The sequence below is a fragment of the Australozyma saopauloensis genome, chromosome 1 (assembly GCF_035610405.1).
Source record: "Australozyma saopauloensis chromosome 1, complete sequence".
Lineage (NCBI taxonomy): Eukaryota > Fungi > Ascomycota > Pichiomycetes > Serinales > Metschnikowiaceae > Australozyma > Australozyma saopauloensis.
The window spans coordinates 1,029,494-1,048,358 of NC_086131.1; the positions used below are offsets into that span (position 1 = coordinate 1,029,494).

The 18,865-nt window shown below is 44.9% G+C and overlaps 7 protein-coding genes and 2 non-coding genes across 9 annotated transcripts; 4 read left to right on the top strand and 5 right to left on the bottom strand.

The window, feature by feature from the left end:
* Positions 1-270: 270 nt before the first annotated feature.
* On the top strand, positions 271-1,530 carry PUMCH_000477 (uncharacterized protein; the record flags this gene model as incomplete). The annotated part of the gene is made up of 1 exon (XM_063019563.1): positions 271-1,530. The coding sequence occupies one exon, from the start codon at positions 271-273 to the stop codon at positions 1,528-1,530; it is 1,260 nt and encodes a 419-aa protein (XP_062875633.1).
* A 253-nt stretch (positions 1,531-1,783) lies between these two features.
* Positions 1,784-3,523, bottom strand: PUMCH_000478 (uncharacterized protein; the record flags this gene model as incomplete). Its single annotated transcript, XM_063019564.1, has 1 exon — positions 1,784-3,523. The coding sequence occupies one exon, from the start codon at positions 3,521-3,523 to the stop codon at positions 1,784-1,786; it is 1,740 nt and encodes a 579-aa protein (XP_062875634.1).
* Positions 3,524-5,296: 1,773 nt separating this feature from the next.
* PUMCH_000479 lies at positions 5,297-5,369 on the bottom strand. The gene has a single exon. It is a non-coding gene; the product is annotated as a tRNA-Thr (tRNA).
* An 8-nt stretch (positions 5,370-5,377) lies between these two features.
* On the bottom strand, positions 5,378-5,460 carry PUMCH_000480. Its single transcript has one exon. It is a non-coding gene; the product is annotated as a tRNA-Tyr (tRNA).
* Positions 5,461-6,226: 766 nt separating this feature from the next.
* Positions 6,227-6,685, top strand: PUMCH_000481 (uncharacterized protein; the record flags this gene model as incomplete). Its single annotated transcript, XM_063019565.1, has 1 exon — positions 6,227-6,685. One exon carries the CDS (start codon positions 6,227-6,229, stop codon positions 6,683-6,685), a length of 459 nt encoding a protein of 152 aa, XP_062875635.1.
* Positions 6,686-6,869: 184 nt separating this feature from the next.
* PUMCH_000482 (uncharacterized protein) lies at positions 6,870-8,114 on the bottom strand (the record flags this gene model as incomplete). Its single annotated transcript, XM_063019566.1, has 1 exon — positions 6,870-8,114. One exon carries the CDS (start codon positions 8,112-8,114, stop codon positions 6,870-6,872), a length of 1,245 nt encoding a protein of 414 aa, XP_062875636.1.
* Positions 8,115-10,728: 2,614 nt separating this feature from the next.
* On the top strand, positions 10,729-11,613 carry PUMCH_000483 (uncharacterized protein; the record flags this gene model as incomplete). Its single annotated transcript, XM_063019567.1, has 1 exon — positions 10,729-11,613. One exon carries the CDS (start codon positions 10,729-10,731, stop codon positions 11,611-11,613), a length of 885 nt encoding a protein of 294 aa, XP_062875637.1.
* Positions 11,614-12,026: 413 nt separating this feature from the next.
* PUMCH_000484 (uncharacterized protein) lies at positions 12,027-13,034 on the top strand (the record flags this gene model as incomplete). Its single annotated transcript, XM_063019568.1, has 1 exon — positions 12,027-13,034. The coding sequence occupies one exon, from the start codon at positions 12,027-12,029 to the stop codon at positions 13,032-13,034; it is 1,008 nt and encodes a 335-aa protein (XP_062875638.1).
* A 559-nt stretch (positions 13,035-13,593) lies between these two features.
* PUMCH_000485 (uncharacterized protein) lies at positions 13,594-18,582 on the bottom strand (the record flags this gene model as incomplete). The annotated part of the gene is made up of 1 exon (XM_063019569.1): positions 13,594-18,582. The coding sequence occupies one exon, from the start codon at positions 18,580-18,582 to the stop codon at positions 13,594-13,596; it is 4,989 nt and encodes a 1,662-aa protein (XP_062875639.1).
* Positions 18,583-18,865: the final 283 nt, after the last annotated feature.

Sequence of the window (18,865 nt, forward strand, 5' to 3'; positions counted from 1 at the left end):
AAACAAATTATAAAAACAAGTCGTAGTCCTTGAAGATCATCTCATGCTACTAAACGTGTTCACATCAAGATCAAAATCCTAGACCCAAAAGGAAGAAAAAAAATCGACAATTCAGATCATATCATATAATGATCCAAAATCATTTTTGGAAATGATAGAGTAAATTATCAATCCTTACTTGCTCATCGCTTATCTCATCGTACCCCATATTCCATCGTCTACACCTTGATCTGGTCGATATTATCGTTTTTCAGTAAAACAACCTCTCTCATGTTGAAAAATGCATCCAATATGTTAAATCCCAGAATACTACGACGCGCCACTCAGCGCTTCTATCTGAGTATCTTTCAAAAAACGTTCCCTCACCCAACATTGCCAGAACCATTTGCTTATCCTCAATCACAGCCCCAGGAGAATGACGAAATTGTCGTAGCTATGAGTTCTGGAGTCGACTCTTCAGTGACTGCGGCACTTCTCACTGAAAAGTTTGGTGCTGGAAGGGTTCGAGGCATATACATGGCAAATTGGTCTCAAACAGCAAAATGTACTGAAGGAGAATGGAACGATGTTCAGAAAGTGTGCGCGCAGCTTGAAATTCCATGTGAAAGAGTCAACTTCGAAAAGGAATATTGGTCAGATGTCTTTAGTCCCATGATTGAGATGTACGAGCAGGGCATGACTCCGAATCCGGATTTGGGCTGTAATAAATATATAAAATTTGGGAAGATGGTTGAGCACTTGAAGCGACGGTCTGGAAGTGGAAAGACAAATTGGTGGTTGGCTACAGGTCACTATGCTCGAGTTGAACATAGGCCAGATGGTAATTGTAATCTCATAAGAGGATTTGACGGAAACAAGGATCAGTCATATTACTTGGCCAGCATAGCTCAAGGAGTATTGTCAAATGTTCTCATGCCACTTGGGCATTTCACAAAACCACAGGTGCGAGAAATGGCCCGCTCAAGAGGAATTTGTACGGCCGAGAAACCCGACTCAGTAGGTTTATGTTTTGTGAGTCCAGATCATACTAAATTCCGGCATTTCCTTGATGAATACATCCCTCCTAACCCAGGAAACATTGTGACAGAGGATGGCCGTGTATGGGGGACTCACCAAGGCTTATGGCACGCTACAATAGGCCAGAAACTGGGCATTTCAATGCCACAAGGCGACCCCAATTTCAAAGGCATTTGGTTTGTGAGCGAGAAGCGAGTCGAATCCAACGAAATTGTCATTGTTAAAGGAGGCAACAACGAGGCCTTATTTAAGGATAGCCTAGATGCCCTGGAATGGCAGTGGTTTGGCGATCAGCCCAACTCATTCCCTCCTCTGGAATTTCAAATTCAATATCGCTCGTTGCAGACTCCAATTCCCGTGCAATCATGTGAACTCTTAAGAGATAACAAATTGCGCTTCAATTTGGACTCTAAACAACGTGCGATGGCGCCAGGGCAGAATGTCGTTCTTTACAAAGGAAATCAGATCATGGGGTCAGGAGTATTAACTAGAGCATACAACTCAGACTTGTAAATAGAAAGTATGACAGGATAGATACTGAAACCGCAAATTGAAACATTGACGTAGCTCAAGGGACTGGGCTTACAGATTCCGAGCTAAATACAATATTGATTCGAAATACGTTGTATTCATAAATAAATCAATCACTTAAGTGAATCAAAGTATAAAGTAAAACTAAAAAATACATGAACTGAAGAAACAAACCAAACCTGACACCAAGAATAAATCAATCAAGAAGAAAAAACCCCAAATATCTCTGTTTCCTTTAGAAAGCAGCTATCGTAGGGTACAAGGACTCTTTCTCTTCTTTTTGATTTTGAATATCCTCGGCATTTGCTGTATCAGATTTCTGTTCCTTCAATTCCTTAGAGACATTGCTCAAGTACTCACAAACCATCTTCAACATATCACGATGCTTCTTGACTGTCTCAATGTCATATTGCTTCTTGTTGTCCAAAGACAAAGAACCCAAAGCAGCAACAACATCGTCTTCGGTGGATTGCTTCTTCTCTGTCTCTGGTTCCTTGGCTTCTTCAGCTCCGAGCTTCTTGCCAGACTTTTGGGAGCTGCTGATGCCACTGAAGTCTGATGAGAGTGGGAAGCCGTTTCCAGGGTACATCGCACCCAATTGTCTGTTCACTTGAGGGTAACTTGAAGTAAAGCCCGAGTTGTGGTTGTTGACAAAATGGTCTTGGCTCTCAGCAGGTCTAGCCAGGAATTGAGGCAAGACTGGGTACATTGGTTGTTGGCTGTACGAGTAAGACTGGTTGAGAGGTTGGGCAGGGTGTGCTTGCTGAGGACCGCTCAAAGTCTGGTATTGCATGTCAACGGAAGCGGACAAATTGTTGAAGAACTTTTCGGCCTCACTGATGTTGCTTTGGTTAAAGCTGTGCGAGATTTGGTAGCCCGGAGCGCTACCGTAGTTGTTCACAGGAACTTGAGAACCAAAAATTGGGAATTGAGGAGCAGGATTAGCACTTCCCAAATTCTCCTCAACATTAACTAGACGGTTGTACATGTCCATGTTGTACAGAGGCTCCATCTTGACTCTCTTGGAAGAATCCTGTTGCATGCCATAGAAGTTGAAGTCACTCAAAATTCCGTTCACAACGTGCATGTTGGATTGACCAAAGCTATCCATGCCTCTTTTCTTGGAGTCATTGCCAGCGCTAGGGTGGAGGACAGAGCTGGAATCGAAAAGCTCAGAGCGGTGGGTCATCTCGTTGCCAAGAGTTGGATATTGGATGTCTTGAGTTGGATGGCCAGGGTAAAGCGAGTAAGCTGGAAATCTATGTTCATCTTCTTGCTTGATTTTCTTCTGAGCCTTCTTCAAGCTCTTTTGATGAGTGTCTTCGTGGACTTTAGAGTGCTTCTTCAAGTCCTGGGGTCTCTTGAAACTCTTTGGACACAAGTCACAGTGGAATGGCTTCAAAGGAACATGGACTCTCAAATGGGAGGTGATATGGTCTCTCTTGACTGTGCGAGTACCACAGTTGTCCCAGCAACAGACCAAAGACAAGTTGTTGCTAGACTTTCTGCCTACATGGTCATCACACAAGTGGTCGTACAACACCTCTGGTGTCTCGAAGACAATGGAGCAGTCGCCCCAAGAACATTTAAAGGGGCCCTTCAAGTCGGACTCCTTGATCTTCTTGTATGTCTTCTTTGGCTTCTTCTCGGTCTCTGCTGTTGGCAGGACGGAAACCGAGTTGAGAGTAGTGTCTGTGAGCAAGGATGGGTATTGAGGAACGATTTGCTTAACTGGGTTGCCCAAAAAGTCCGAAGCAGGAGTCATGAGCTTCATGGTGGCCTCCCTCTGGAGGGGCGAGTTTGCCGAGGACTGAGACGAGAATGAGGCCAGAGGCGAGTTCTCCGAGTGGGTGGCAGGGGAGTTCGAAGACACTGCATCGGAAACAGCATCGATGTCGAAGTCGAACTCGCCCGGTGCCTTCTCGGTGGTGGCATTTAAGTATGTGACTGGGTGCAAGTTGTAGTTAGAATTCATGATGAATCAACACAAATATTCAGGAATAATAGTTTAATGGCAAGCTGGGAAGGATCTCGAGGTAATCGTTGGAGATATTGGATCGTAAACTCAGATTCTAGTGATTTGTTGTATCTTGGAATGTGCTCAGATAAGATCTACAGATGGAACGGAGCAGGGTGTGGACGGGCGTTAGGTGCACTTTTCCGATAACCGATAGACGAGTTGAGCAATAAAAAAGCAGTTTGGGACACAACGGGCACAAGAAGAAAGTGGTGTCTTTATGTAACAGTCATCGGCAGTTGGCGAACATTGGTCAGGTGTGCCAAGAAGCATACGGTGCAGGCCGCACAAGGCCCACGGTAATATAACAGCTGGGGAGGATGCGGGCGTGGGTGCAGGATGCCCAGGCAAAATGCAAAGAAAAAAAAATTGAGGCAGTGACTGGTGGGATATGAGTAAAAATAGTATGATTGGGTAGTTTAATGGTATCCCGGGCGGACCTGAAAGGCGCAATTCTTCTGTTTACGACAAGAGGGGTGCAACGTTGAGAGAATGTGGGACTTGTCTGGGGGAGGATCTGCATTATCTCCCAGCCGCGGAACCCTGCCCCAGAAGAAGTTTGACAATAGGAAGGTTCAAGAGTCTCAGTGGGTACTCAATCGGCCAAGTGAAAAGTCCTCAATGGGCCGGATTAGAATAGAGAAAAACGTCACATCAGTGGCACGAGACAAATCAGACCAGTTTGATTGTAGTCGAGTGTCTATTTTTATTTTTAATTTTCTTACCCTTTGTTGTGGTTGCATGGTGGAGCTCGGGGGAATGTTGTTTCAGACCGGAATTTGCAACCATGACTGGTGGTTAACTCCCATTATCTCCTAGCCTGGTGACTACAAAGTGACTCAAGTAAGTGTGTTTTGTTTTCATGTTTGTGTGAGACTGAATATTTCATTGAATGAAGTGTGCTGCCTCACAGAATTCCCTCCGTTTTTTCGTTCAGAGCCTGCTTCAGTCTATGGTTGTGCGCCTATTGTTATTAGGACAACTACACAACTTGCTACCCTACTGTGCCATGTCTACCCCCTCCCCTTCATGAGGCCCAGTACAAAACGAATCAATTGTACGATCTCCGATCGTTGTCAATTATGTCCGACACAAGACCCTTGGTTGAATATTACAGCGTCATGTCTTGTCCTTTACCCCTTCGTATATGGTGCATCATGTGTATATAGCAACTATGCATATACCATGGCATGCATATGCGGGCCACCTGAAGGATCAACGGTAACGTTATATCGTATGCACCAGAGTGGAGAACAGTTGACGCGAAAAGAGAAAATATGTCTAAATAAGTATCCCGATCTGATTGCCATATCAGATCAGCGAGTGCATTATGGAGCTCGAGGTGTCCCGCGCAAAGGGTTACGGGCCGCCACACTTCCACGGTACAAGATTCTTATCGAATTAATCCGCAGGACCCAAGACTTGGGGTATTACGTATTGTTTGTGAATACCAAGCAGTTTCTGGAGTAGGCCGACAAGAGATTCTCACACCCGGGATTGTATTTTGACTCGATTTCCATGGTCAATTTAATATGCTCGTCCCAGGGCTTCCTTCCCACCTCACAGCTCTGTCTCGTCCCCTCGATCTTGTACGTCACTGCTGACAATGCATCTTGACATGCCTATTCGCGACCACCATCCTGAGGCACGACTATATACTCTACGACTAGACAATAGGGGGTTGAAACAATACCAAACGATAAAAAAGCAAAGCCCAAACAAAAAAAATGATGCCTTCAGCCAGATTCGAACTGACGATCTCCTCATTACTAGTGAGGTGCCTTACCAACTTGGCCATAAAGGCAGAAATTCTCTCCCGGGGGTGAGTCGAACACCCGATCTCAAGATTACAATACATTACAGTCTCGCGCCTTAGCCAGCTTGGCCACCGAGAGATTTCTGATGTTTGGGAATTTGTGCTTTGATATCATTACAAAAGTGTGCATTTGTTTCAACCAGGTATTTATAGCAAGGATTCGTCAAACATGTAGCAAAAAACTCTCTGGGCGGATTACGGGCCTTATTTATGTACCTTTTGACTTATGATATGCCCTAACATCGCGGGCAGATCATCTGCCATGAAGAACATGAAACCTGCGCCGTTGTGATAAGCTATGCCAGTCATTGGAGCTACATCCGAACAAATAGGATATGTTCTTTGTTATGTTTCTTGTCATGCATCCGATAGAACAAGGCTACGATTATTCTGGCATAACGCGAGCAGATTCAATTTCTATACAATATTTATTTTATGTTGCTCATGTAGTAGAAGTTTCCTTCTTGTTAATTGTATGTCACTCGAGGATATCATTTGTTGTAGTTCACTCTGCATTCACCATTCATTCTGCTCCAACTCTATCATTTCTATCAATAGTGAGTCAAACATGGTCACAAAAAAAAAGTAATGTGCATTCAATTAAAGAAAATTAAAATACTAACAATATTCCTAGATCTAATTAAGAATATGTAGCTTTTACTGATTGGTTTTTCCATGCGGCAATACTCCGGTTGCTCAGGTGATCCCCCACAAAGTCACTCTACAACGGCTCAAAGGTTAATAGTACATGACCTCTCCAGACATTTTAATCATCGCAAACATATACCAATTTTGCACCACACAACAACACAGACATAGTCCTTGAACTTTCAATACATTCAAACATGACTCAAAGAGGCACCAGCTCAACTGCCTCCCAGACACAGACACAGACACAAACTGCACCACAGGAACATAGACCGGTGCTACATTTGCGAGCCTCCGATAATTCACAAGAGGCTCCAATACTGCAGGGCCGTCCCAGAGTTCGTTGGACTGAGGATGTGGTCGATAACGAACACATGGACAAGAAGAAGTCAAAGATTTGCTGCATATTCCATCCACAGAGAGAATTTGGCGAGAGCTCTGATGAGTCACTGGACAGCTCTAGTGACTCCAGTGATGAATCAGGCAACGAAGGGACTGAAGGCAAGGCAGTAGGGACTGGGGGAGGAAACTCTGACAAGAAGAAGAAGAAAAAGCATGGCAATTGTTGTAACAATAAGAAGGCATCATCGCCGAATGCATACGAGAGACAACCGAATTACAAGAATCAGAGTGTATTACCTGAAAATGCTATATAGAAGAAAGAAAGAGCATGCGCCGGAGCTGCGTGACGCTCCTGATACAAGAAGAATTGATATTAAACACGGCATGGCACATGCCCTAGTAGACATAGAAATCATCAAATAGGCGAATTATTAGGAATGCTGAGAGACATTTTGCTCTTGCGCAGTCTTCGCAATGCATGTTGTTGTGACTACTCAATCATGGGTTCGCCACATGAAGTATTCTTCTTGAGTAGTCGTTCTCGTCAGCAAATGAAGGCCGCGAGTGGTTTGGGTTGGTGAAAATTTTGCTGGGGTCCAAAACATTATCGAATTCCGAAATGGGGAACATTATGGGTCCTCCCGTGTCCTGGGGATCAACTCTAGGATTAAGTTTCTTCTTAGACAAGCTTCGGCTAACACTGGCGGAGCCGGCCCCGCCTGCACCAGCAGTCATTGCGTTGAGTAGCGAAAGCACTGACTTTGACGAGCTGTTACGTTTGATATTTGTGTTAGACGCTACCAGAGAAGTTTTAGAGTGATCAGCAGACCCGCGTGGGGGAGGACGCTTTTCAGGAGCCACATACGACTCATCCGAAGAGTATTGGGCTTCTTCGTCTGAGTAGTCATCGTTGTGACGTCCTCCTGCAAAGCAGCAGCAGTAGAGCAAAGTGCCAATGAAAGCCAAGGCCACCACACCAACAGCTGTAAAGGTACCGGCTACTTTCGCGGTAGAGTCGAAGAAAGACGATTTTTGCGACGATGCGGCCGCAGTCGCAGTAGGGGTAGGGGTAGCCAATTGTGTGATGTACCTCGTCGATACTATGGCAGAGGACGATCCATCCACCGTTTGAATAGATATGATCGTGGTCGAATACACCGCTGTAGATACCAGAGGCGAAGATGTTGTTTGTGGAGCTTGGCTCGAACGGCCAGATGTGGAAGCCAGAGTTTGCAGTGATACCAGGCTCAGAGACGACCCTTGCAGCAGCAGAGACAACAGCGAAGACGAAGAAGACGAAGAAGAAGAGGACGAAGAACTCGAGCTTGAGCTCGAACTCGAACTTGTAGATGGAGAAGAAGATGCGCTCGAGCTCAGGCCCAGGCCCAGACTCAGTGCTGCGGAACTTCTACTCAGAGACGACGACAGCGTGCTCACGCTGCCAATGATAACATACCCATACACGCCATTGCCGCCACAAACCTCGTCATAGCCAGGACACTTGCTGTTGCACGAACTTAGGGAGACAGTGTCAGCAGGCACCGTGTTGGAACACCAACAGCTGTAGCCCTGAGTGATGGCCGCACCATACCCAGCAGAGCGGCAGTGGTCCGAGCACCACCCATTCGACATGTACGTGTCCAGGGCAAAGTTTGTGCCCAAGTTACTCGAGGAACATAGCTGGATCAGCACCGCAGCTAGGCATGTGTGGAAAAAGATGAGGAAGGGGACAACACCCAACATGGCAGCCCTCAGAAAGAAACAAAGCAGATTTAAATACAACTATACGAGAGTCAAAGCCGGGCTGACCAGAGGAAATTGGGGTTTTGGCAGCTCCAGCAGAAGGGGACTTGAAGAAATTGGAATGGAAGAGAGTCCTCAAGGAGAAGAGGAAGGCCAGAAATAGCACGGAGGGACGACGCACCAAACCAGGCGATACAAAAACAAGGGTGGACCCACAGAGAAATATAATAGGTGGAAGAACAGTGGAGATTAGCAGCGAGGAGAGAATAGGCTGCGTTTCCGGCGGTGCTTGAAAAATCCAGCGTGTGAGTGGAAGAAAAAGGTGCCAATGGGTCTTTTTAGTGCGTCCTGATGCTATCCTGTCTTAACTAGCTAATCTTCAAGTGTGCGTGGGTTACTGTGCCCGGTGCTGGTCTCGGCTGCAGGAATGCATGCACAGTGAGACACTGCAAGAGATGGGGGTACAGGTTGGACCAGGGGAAAGAACTCAGGGAATGGAGGATATTTAGAGTGGTGGATGGCGGCTGGAGAGAATTTGCGAATGCGAACGAGAGTTTGGAGATTGGCCTATGTTTCTGATAAATTGTATGATCTCGCTTTTGGAATGAGTTTCCACGCACATACACAGATGGTTATAATTACAATAATTAGCGCGGTATATTGGTGGTGGTCATTAGGTGCCCTGTTGTACCATGCTCTAGATGGGCTTATCTATAATTGTACGCCCTCTTTCTGTTCTGTTGCCGACTCCGACATGAAAGCATAGTTCGCCGAAGTAAAGCTATGGCTGCATTTTGCAAGCTGCTGAAACATTCCTTTTTTTTGCACCTTACATTGAGAATGTGGTGCTCCTGCAGACACACAGATGCTTAGATGAGGCATCATGGCTCTACTTATTTAACGCACGGAGACAGGGAAGACCAAACAACAACGAGACCAAATTTGCGAACCTGACCAAATATCGAGCTTGACCAAATATTTCTGGAATCGCAGGCTGGCTCTCTAATTCTGCAACCATTAATTCATTCATGCGCTTAATATACAATCCTGTGTGTCCAACCTTAATTAGGCCTTCATGCAGAAACCCTTTTCCTCTATCGGCACAAATTAGTGTTTGGGTGAAGAACTTTTTCTATTTACATACCAATACAAGCCATCAGTTGCCTCCCGCCCAAACGCAGCGTCCTGCCTGCAGGCCCGTGGAATGCGGGTGGTGTACATAGAATCAGATGATACAGGCTGCTTCGAATTCTAGGTTCGGACCGCATGGGGGAAGTGTCCAAGATAACACACCAGGTTCGGTGAATATCACAATAAATGTCAACCGTGATACACTTGACACCTCCCTAATGTGGCTAAAATGCAAAACATATCATTCGGGTGCCAAAGTTCGGCAAATCGCGACGGCCATCGCCATGCGCCTAGAGAGCAATCTTCCTTGCCGAAAACAGGACATGTGAGACACCCCAGTACCCAGAACAGTAAAAAAGAGATCACACAATCCCGGAGGCAAGTATTGTTCATTACGCCTGGACCGACAGTTCAACAAAATCTGTTGCTCCAAAGGCCGACTCTATGCCCTGTGTTCGTGAAGACCTGTGTCGGGCTATAGTTTCTAGTCCCCGTATATTGGCGGGTCTCTGCAGGCGTGTTTGTTTTGGTTTGGTGCATTTTTGTGGAGCGACACATCTGGCCCTGGCAAATTGCCCAAACGGGATTATTGTCAACGCACTTGAAACTGACCTACACCGTAAAACTGCAGAGCGGGCCGCAGAAAATGGGACAACAAACGGTTTCTGGTCTGTAGCTTGGTAGGTGACAAGGTTGGAAGGATGCGGAGCTGAACCTAAGAATGACATGTTCTCGGTTTGCGCATTGGAAGTTACCATTTCCTTTTTTGTGTTCTTGTAAAAAAAAATTTTTTTCTTTTCTTTTCTTGGATATTACACCTCGAGGTTAGTTCCTGTTCTCATCACATATTTGAACGGTGATACACACTTCTCTATGAACCACAATTGGAGATACTCACCTCAAAAAGGTGGCTCAAAAAACACAGAACATAATTATGCCGGTCAAAGCAACTCCGGTTCTGTACTTCGTCCCGTCTGCAAAATTCATTTTGATTTTTAAACACAGTTATCAATTTTTCAATCGAGTGAAGAGCCTACAAAAATTTTATGAAGTGGTGTCATTAACCAAGTATTGAGTAAAGAGCATTGCCTATGAAGACTCGCTTTCGAAAACAAAAATCTTCAAAACATGTTTCAGCACATAGCGCCATTTGTCAGCCATGTTTTGACACTCACCTAACCTTATTAATCATACCCCCCGATGCGGATCGGCTCCATTCAATGTCCGTGGAAGGCGGGCCTGCAGATACCCCATTCCACCCAGCCTGCAGGAGAACGGTTGAGAGTAGTTTGTAATCTTAGTAAATTAGTGTGAAGTGTGGTTCAGCCGTCTCACTAAGTGTCTGTAGATGCAACATATATAAATCCGTAGTTTTAGGCTTGAGTGGTTCAATTCATCATCTTAATCTTCCAATTGTATCCATCAATTGTATCTGCTTCTCATAGCTCTATCTCATAAATCTATCTAAATCATCTTCAACATCATGGCTAAACACTCTATTGCAATCTTGGGTGCAAATGGTGCCTTGGGCGCACCTGTTTTGGCCGCATTGGAAAGTTCTACTTTTAGAGACAGCTTCCAAAAGCCAGCCATCCTCATCACCAGAAACGCTGCTGACAAGAAAAACACCGACGCTGTGGAATACAGAAGCGGCGACCTTGTCGCTGATCCAGAGGGAGTTGCCGAAACCATCAAGGGTGTTGATGTGGTGATTTCTTTGTTGGGTTTCACCCCTGAAGTTTCTCAGGCCGCTGAGAAGTTGGTCTCGATTGTAAAACCAAAACTCTACATTCCTTCTCAATTCGGTGTAGACGTTTCCTCGGTCCAATCGGTGTTCCCCGGGTTCTTGTTGGGCAAAAAGCAACACAGTGATGCTTTGAGATCAAAGGGAATCAAGGTGGTTGATATCAGCACCAGTTGTTTCGCCGGTGACGCCTGGTTGTATGAAATCAACTTCCATTTCGGTGTCGACCAAGAACACAAGTCTGTCACCTTCTTGGGCTCGCCTGAGCAAAGAGTTGCGTTTACCCATTTAATTGATGTCGGTCGCACCGTGGCCGCCGTTGCTACCGCAGACCCAGCCCAACTTCCAGATAAAATTGAGGTTCAATCTGGTGTTGTGACACCAAAGCAAGTGGTTGAGCTGTGGGAGTCAAGACACGGTTCCAAGATTGAGGTTAAGGCTGTCATTTCTAAGGAGCAAGCATTGAAGGATGCACAGGAGGACTGGACCAAGAACGGCTTCCAGCCTCAGAAGTTCTTCTACTACCTCAATGTGATCATTTCTCAGGATGGCCTCGTCACAGATAAGAATGACAATGAGCTCGTTAACCCAGGCGAGTCATTGTGGAAGTGGGAGAAATTTTAAAATTGTTCTCTTAATAGGATTATAAAATAGACATTGGTTTAGTCTCCGTTTTGTTGTAGGTGATCCATAGAAACCATCACGAACTAGATTTACATTAGAATATTCTAACAACGAATAACAAGGAACATTTAAAATTTAGTCGCCGAGAAAAACGTCATGTCAAATCGAACTTTTGTCAAGCTGAAACGTACACATCGGAGAATTCTACAAAGTGCGCTCTGCAAAAATGAACACGCCATTTTTGACCAATTGACATTTCAATTTTTCATTAATATTCTGAGCGCTAATTATAGTAATTCAATTTGCATCGTTTTGTGATCCAGATGTACCCCATCACTTGATTTCGATCCAGAAACACTTCTGTACACCCCCCATTTTTGACACGTTCGCTACGTAGACATTGTACTCGACCTATGGAAAATGAGCTTCTAGAACTCGAGAACGATATCCGTTCGCTTCAAGCAGACATTGCCCCTCTCCAGACAGAATACCATTCGCTTCTTCGTCAAGTTGCGCAGAACGAAGCGCCTAGTCATGCTCCCAATATTCCCACGAAAAATCTCTTTGTTGAGAAAGATCTAGTTCCTGTAGACGAACAAGACGAAGTGCCGCCAGTTTACCATTACAACTTCTTCGATGAGTCTATTTTGAAATACTTTGAGAAGAAGGATGTAAAGGATAGTTCCCATAGTAGAAGCATAAAGAGTAAGATATGTTCGCAACAGATCTTGGCTGAGATCGAGCAGTGGACTGCAAACAAGAATCATCTTTTGGTTGAGAATATCATGAGGTTTGGAGGTGTCACTGCGTTTCCTATAAACGACCGTCTATATGATGCAGAAGATTGTTTTCTATTGGGGTTGAGGTACGACGTGATGGACCATATTACGCGGCTGTATGTCAAGCCATTCTATATTATATTGCGTCGGAAACGATACCTTCACGACCCAGAAGCCGAAGATACAGCTCCCTGGCAGGTCTTTCGCTACACAACACCTCTGTATGTAGCCCTCGATCGGTACAGTGCCCTCCTCAACAACAAGGATAGAGAAGAGGGCCTTCGTAGTTTTGCCAATAGTGTTCATCACCGATTGGTATTTGTGCAGAGAAAGAAGGGCTTGTTTAGTCGTGTCAGCCAGATGACATATTCGAGTTTGTTCAAGGAAGCTTCAAATAATCCAATTGTAATCATTGAACCGGATGAATCCTATTCGCACGTCCTATTGAGTTTCTCAAAGGACACTCACATAGAGCTTGTTTGCAACGATGAAAATATTCGTGATATCAAGTCTTCCTCAAGTCTACAAGAGTATGATTCACATATACGTGGTATTGCGACTATATCTGATATCTCACAATTGGTCTCTGCAATGGAGCGTGTGTTCACGTTTCTCCGCTCGAAAGGATTGATACGACCATGATTTTGTGATAAGGTATCACGTTCTAATCATAGAATTTAGATTTGAAATTTCCAAGATCTGATATGCTTTGACCGTACAAGATAAAGCAAAATTGCCACAGTAAAGGGAATTTCCATAGAATCTCATGTTGAGCCATGTTCTTGGAGATACAATATCTTCAGAATCATCGATGCAAGTTGCGTTTCGAAAATCAAAGTATTCGTTAGAATCGCTAGTAATTAGTGCGAGTTTCTAAAAATGAATGTTAGAGAATCTGCGAAAACTCCAATGAAATAAAATGGAGCTTCATGCCAATTTGGAAGAGAGCAGAAGTCAATTGGATTAGCACGCATAAAAGCCATTTAAGTATTACCAATAAAGCTCTGGCTTGTGTGTGGCCGTGTGTTTTTACATATACCTAGAAGTTCTCTTGTTCGAATCGAATCGAAGCCATATTATGTTTAAATACATTATAATACTTGTTTTACGTGACTCATCAACATTTCCATACTGAATTCATATCTCCAAAAACACCCCAATCAGCCAAATGGTGGTTTTTGGTAGAGATGTTTACAGTTGTCTAATAAGAGTTTCCAAAGCCAGTGCCGGTGGGCTGGTATCCCAAACCCATCATTGGGCCATTTGTGATCATCAATGGTTGGCCAGCTACAGGCTCAGAATCGTCAGTCTTCTCCGCCTTTCTCTTTTGCAAATCCTCGTAAACCTCATCAAGTTTCTTTTTGTTCTCATAAATGTTGGAGATCTCGTAGGGTTTGATAAAGTTGCCCAAGTCATGCAACCATGACAACTCTAGGACGTAGTCATACTCCACCAAACCATATGCAGCATACAAAAGGGCAACAAAGCACTCGTGGTTTCCAGTTTCAACAAAGTAGTCAAGAGTCTCATGAGCCAACTTTGTCGATTGAGAAATGGCAATAGTCTTGATGAGATCAGGCCACAATTTGTCGTTTTTCAAGATGGAAATAGCCTTGATGTACTTCTTGTTCTTTGTGTACAAAGTTGCAGAGATTTGTCTGAAAAAGATCAAATCGTGGTTCTCCAATCTTTCGGCCAAATCAAGAGAGTTGAATCTGTTATTAGACTCGTTCTCAATGACAGAGCGCATAGACTTGTAGTCCTCCTCTTCGATCAAGATGTCATGGTATGCACCATTTACCACGGAATTGTTCTTGTCCAAGACAGAGATCAAGAAAGGTTTAATCAATGGCAAGTTGTTTGACTTGATGAACATTCTCACGACTCTGGGCAAATCGATCTTTGGAGTCAAAACGGAAAGAAGATCAACCAAAAGGTTAGGGTTCTCCGAAACATAGAAGTTGATAGCCTTGTAGTAAATCTCCAAGTTTGAGACCTTGATAATGATCTCTTTGAACGATGAGTGGTCGAAGGCAAATTCGGATTTCTCAATCATTGTCAAAGCAGCATTGTCCCATTCTTCGTAGTGACAGTACAAGAAAATCAATTCTGGGTACAAGTGTGCCTTTTCACAGGCGCTCAACACCTTGGGGATATTGATACGAGACCAGAACAATTTCAAGTGCTCCATGACCTTTTCAGGACTGTATTTACAGTAAAGAATGGCAAGCTCGGTGAACATTCCCATATGAGCTCTCTCCAAACCCAAACCATTCTCGAAAAGAGCAATAACCTCGTTGAAATAGCCGTTGTGCTCGTAAGTACGAACAAGCTCCGGTAATTCCTCAGCATCAATGATCAAGTTCAAACCACAGATTTGAGCCAAACGGAACTCCTTGTTTTCGATACAAGCATTGTTAACTTGCTTCCAGACAGAGGTGTTGGAAGCTTTACGAGCACAATCAACAGCGCTCTGGTAGTCTTCCAAGTAAACCAAGGTGGTAGCCAACTTGGAGTAGTTAGAAACGCTAGAGTACAAGATTTTGGCAGCCTTGTAATTTTGAGATTCAAACAACTTGTCACCAATATCATTCAAAACTGCAACATTAGGGCCAGCAACAAAGCGCTCGATATCGGAAAGTCTTCCCAATACGGCATAACAATTGATAAGAGCATTGTCGATAGCTGGCTCACGGAGGGACTCTCTAGCCATATCAAGGTATTGAATCAACTCTTCTTCCTTTCCGGCACGCTCAGAAATTTCGATAACTTGCTCGAAGTTAGAGGCGTTCTTGGACTTGACATATGACTTAATAGCCTCTGGAATTCTCAAACCGTTCAATTGAGCATTACCCAATTGGAACCACAAGTCGGAGGTATCATACTTCTCAGCATATTGCTCACCTCTGTCAAGAGACATGATGTCGTCAACCAACACCTTCATAGCCTCATTTCTCAACTCAAATTTATCATACACTTCGAATGCTTCCTCAAGCAACTCATTGTCAATACACAAAGGTGCGATCTCGTTAGGATCATACTTGTCCAACTTCTCGATGTAGTTAGCCACACGACTTGGGTCTGCCTTGATAGCAGTCAAAATCATAAGACCTTGCAAAGAGGTGTTGTCATTGAATGGGGATGGCTCGAGAATAATCTTCTCCAACAATTCGATCAATTCTTGTGGCATATCGTTCTCCATCAAGGCTTTAACAGTGATGGAAACAGGCTCAGGATCACTCAACTCAGAAATGCCGGTAGCAATGACATGATCAACCAATTGGCGACGGTGTGGATTCTCTGGGGTCAAGACCTTGTCCCAGAGACCAAAGTCAGACTTAGCCAACAAGTAACGAGCTTGGTACTTGTACATCTTGTTCTCATTGGTGATGTTAATCAACTCATCGTCATTGCCACCCTTGGAGTAAGCAATGTAGGCTAAGTAAGGATCACGCTTCTCACAGTAGCGACCGACGGACAAAGTGTCGTAGTTGTTGTTCTCTTCCAAGAACTTCTCTGGGCTATTGTTGGAATCGATGTAGATCTTGGCCAAGGTGTTATAGACCTCTTGGTCAGTGGAACCACCCTCCAAAGTCTTCTCCAAAAATGGTAACAAGAGCTTCAAGCGATTACGCTTCTCAACCTCAGCAACCAATTCCTTGAGAGGAACACGTCCCAATACAGACATCAACAAACCCTTGATGATGTTCTCATCACAATCGACATCCAACAAACCAGCAATAACTTGAGGAGTGTTTGATGGGTTGACTTGCTGAACGTAGACCTCAATAAACTTGTAGTATTGGTTCTTGTACAAGTAGAGGATCAAGTCATGAACGAAGTTGAAACGGTCACAGACAATAATCAAAGGAAGTTGGTCTTCTAATTGTGCTTCCTTCAAGAAGTTCTTGACCTTCTCACCATTGTAAACATTGTTGTCACGAACAACACGCTCAATCTCCTTGATTTGGTTAACCTTAGCAGCAGCCTCAATGTACTTGAACACTACATCTGGTTCTTGCGTGAAGTTTACAATCAGCGACAAGTAGTAGTACTTACCCTCATTGCACTTGTAAGATTCGAAAAACTTGATCAAGTTCAATGGGCCAAGCAAGTCAGAGTACTTGGTGGCAACTTGGATCACGACTTGCAAGTTTTGTTGCATGTTTGAAGTCATCAACTCGTTCAAGGCGGCCATAGATTGTTGAACATTCAACTGACCGAAGTACGAGACCAACCAGTCATGTGGCAACACATTGGTGTGCACAATCACACGCTTAATGTCCTTAATGTCGTCGTAGTGTTCCAAAGCTCTTTGGAACAATCCGGACTTCTCGCACAATTTACCGATGGTAGGCTTGTCATAGTGGGAGAACATCTGGTTACCCAAAATAGCATCAGCAACTTGTGGAGCATGCATCAAGTTGATTTCCAAAAGTTTGGTTTGCAATTGTCCTTCAGCTGGGGAATCGCTCTTCAAAGCATCCAATAAGAATGCAGTTCCTTGTTGAATATAATTTTGAGAGAAGAACAAGTCAGCAACAGACTCCACATTCAATTGTGCCTCACCGTTGGCAAGAAGGGAAGTAGCGAACTCACTGGCCTTGTCAGGGTTCACACGAACCAAATTTTGAATCAAGTTGGTGTAGTCTGGTTGATAGCCGACCTTTTGACAATAAGGCAAAATTTTGTCGAACTGACCCAACTCGGCCAAACAAGAAACAACCTTGATACTAACGTTGGCTCTGATGTACACAGCCAAAGCGAGAGCAGGGTCATTGTAAGACTTGACAATATCACCCAACTCTTCAGAGCAAGTCAATTTGTCCTCCTTCAACCATTTCTCAAAGAGAGGCTTACGATCTTGCTGCAAGACAGGCTTTGCAAGTTCAATTGACTCATATTGGTTCAACGAGCCACTGTCTAACAAAGTTGAGAAGTACTGCAAAATTGGAGAGATTTGACCGGGTTGAGGGGTGATGTGCTTCAATTTGTCAATAGTGTCTTGGGTTCTCAACTGTTCGGAAGAGGCAGCGACTTTAGCAGCATTGGCGTAATCTCCTTGGTTCAAACAATTTTGGAACTGTTGTCTAAACAAGTTTTCGGCGCCTGGGAAACCACCTCTGGAGGCAATAGCCAAGGCCAAAGGAACATCAGACAACTTCTCCAACAAGTAAGGGATAATTTGGTCTTGAGCAATTTCCACGGCGAGGACCTGACCCTGCTTGTTGATAGTCAAGATACCAGTTCCATCGTTGTAAGGAGATGCCGTAAACACAGGGTCAACGGTGATTCTGTTGACGAACAAGTTGGAACCAGACTCAATGTCGTACAAGTGAATGAAACCGTACTTGGTCAAGATGTAGATGATACCGTACTTGTCGGAAGCTTGCAAACTGACGGGGAAGTCGTTGCTAGCATCTGGAGGGAAGAAGATGTCCACACTCTTCTTGGCGAAAGGCGGGTTGCCGTCGGCGTGGTCGATTTCAATGATGTGCAAGGTTCCTTGGCCCAGGGCAGTTTTGTTACCGATACAGAAGACCTTGGTTGGCTGAGCAGCACCGTTCAACTTGACTTGGGCGAACTTGGCAACATGGCCCTCGATGGCCTGGGAGACACCTCTGGACTTGCAGTACAATTGGGTGTGGCCGGCAATACGGCCGTCCTCCTGGGCGATACCGGTCACGGCGAACCAGTTCAAGGCTGGCTCTGCAACCATGTTGATGATCTGGCAGTTGTTCAAGCAGTGGTGTCTATCGGACAACTTCTGGGGGCCGTCGTTAGTGCCATCAAAGACGTTCCACGTGTAGATGGTGGAAGCAGTGACAAGACCCAACACCTGCTCGTCCAACCACTTCCACAACACCACGGGAGTGTCGAGCGTGAAGGACTTCAATCTCTGCTTGGTGCCCAAGTTGAAAATCTGCAACGTGGTGCCGTTGGCTCGCAACGCAATGACGTTCTGCGTGGGGTGCATGATGGCATTGTCGGCGCTCATGTTCTTTCTGACCACGTTGAAGTTGTTCTTCAACTCTACAATGGCCACGGTGTTGCCCTGCGGGCCGCTTTCTCTCACACACACATAGCTGTCGGACTCCAAGGTGGTGGACTTGAAGTCTAGCGACTGGGGCAGAATGCCCAACTGCGTCAACTCTGTCAACTGGGTGAAGTTGATGGGGATGTCGGACATTTTCCAAGATCGTCTACGAAAAAGTGCGAGGGGGGAGTGTCTTTATATATTGCAGAGGCGGATAATTGACTCTGTCTCTTTTGGGGAGCAGTCACTGGTCAGGTTCACGTCTGACTGCTGGCGGTGGGAGCTAGGGAGCGGATAGCCTCGGATGTGGATGCGAGCCGCAATTGGAGGTTGGGATAGGATGCAATTACACTAGGCGAACAGGCGGGGAACTGCGGCGGGGGCTGATTGGCGCAGGACTGGGGTTTATGTTCACTGGTGGAGGTTGTATCCGGTG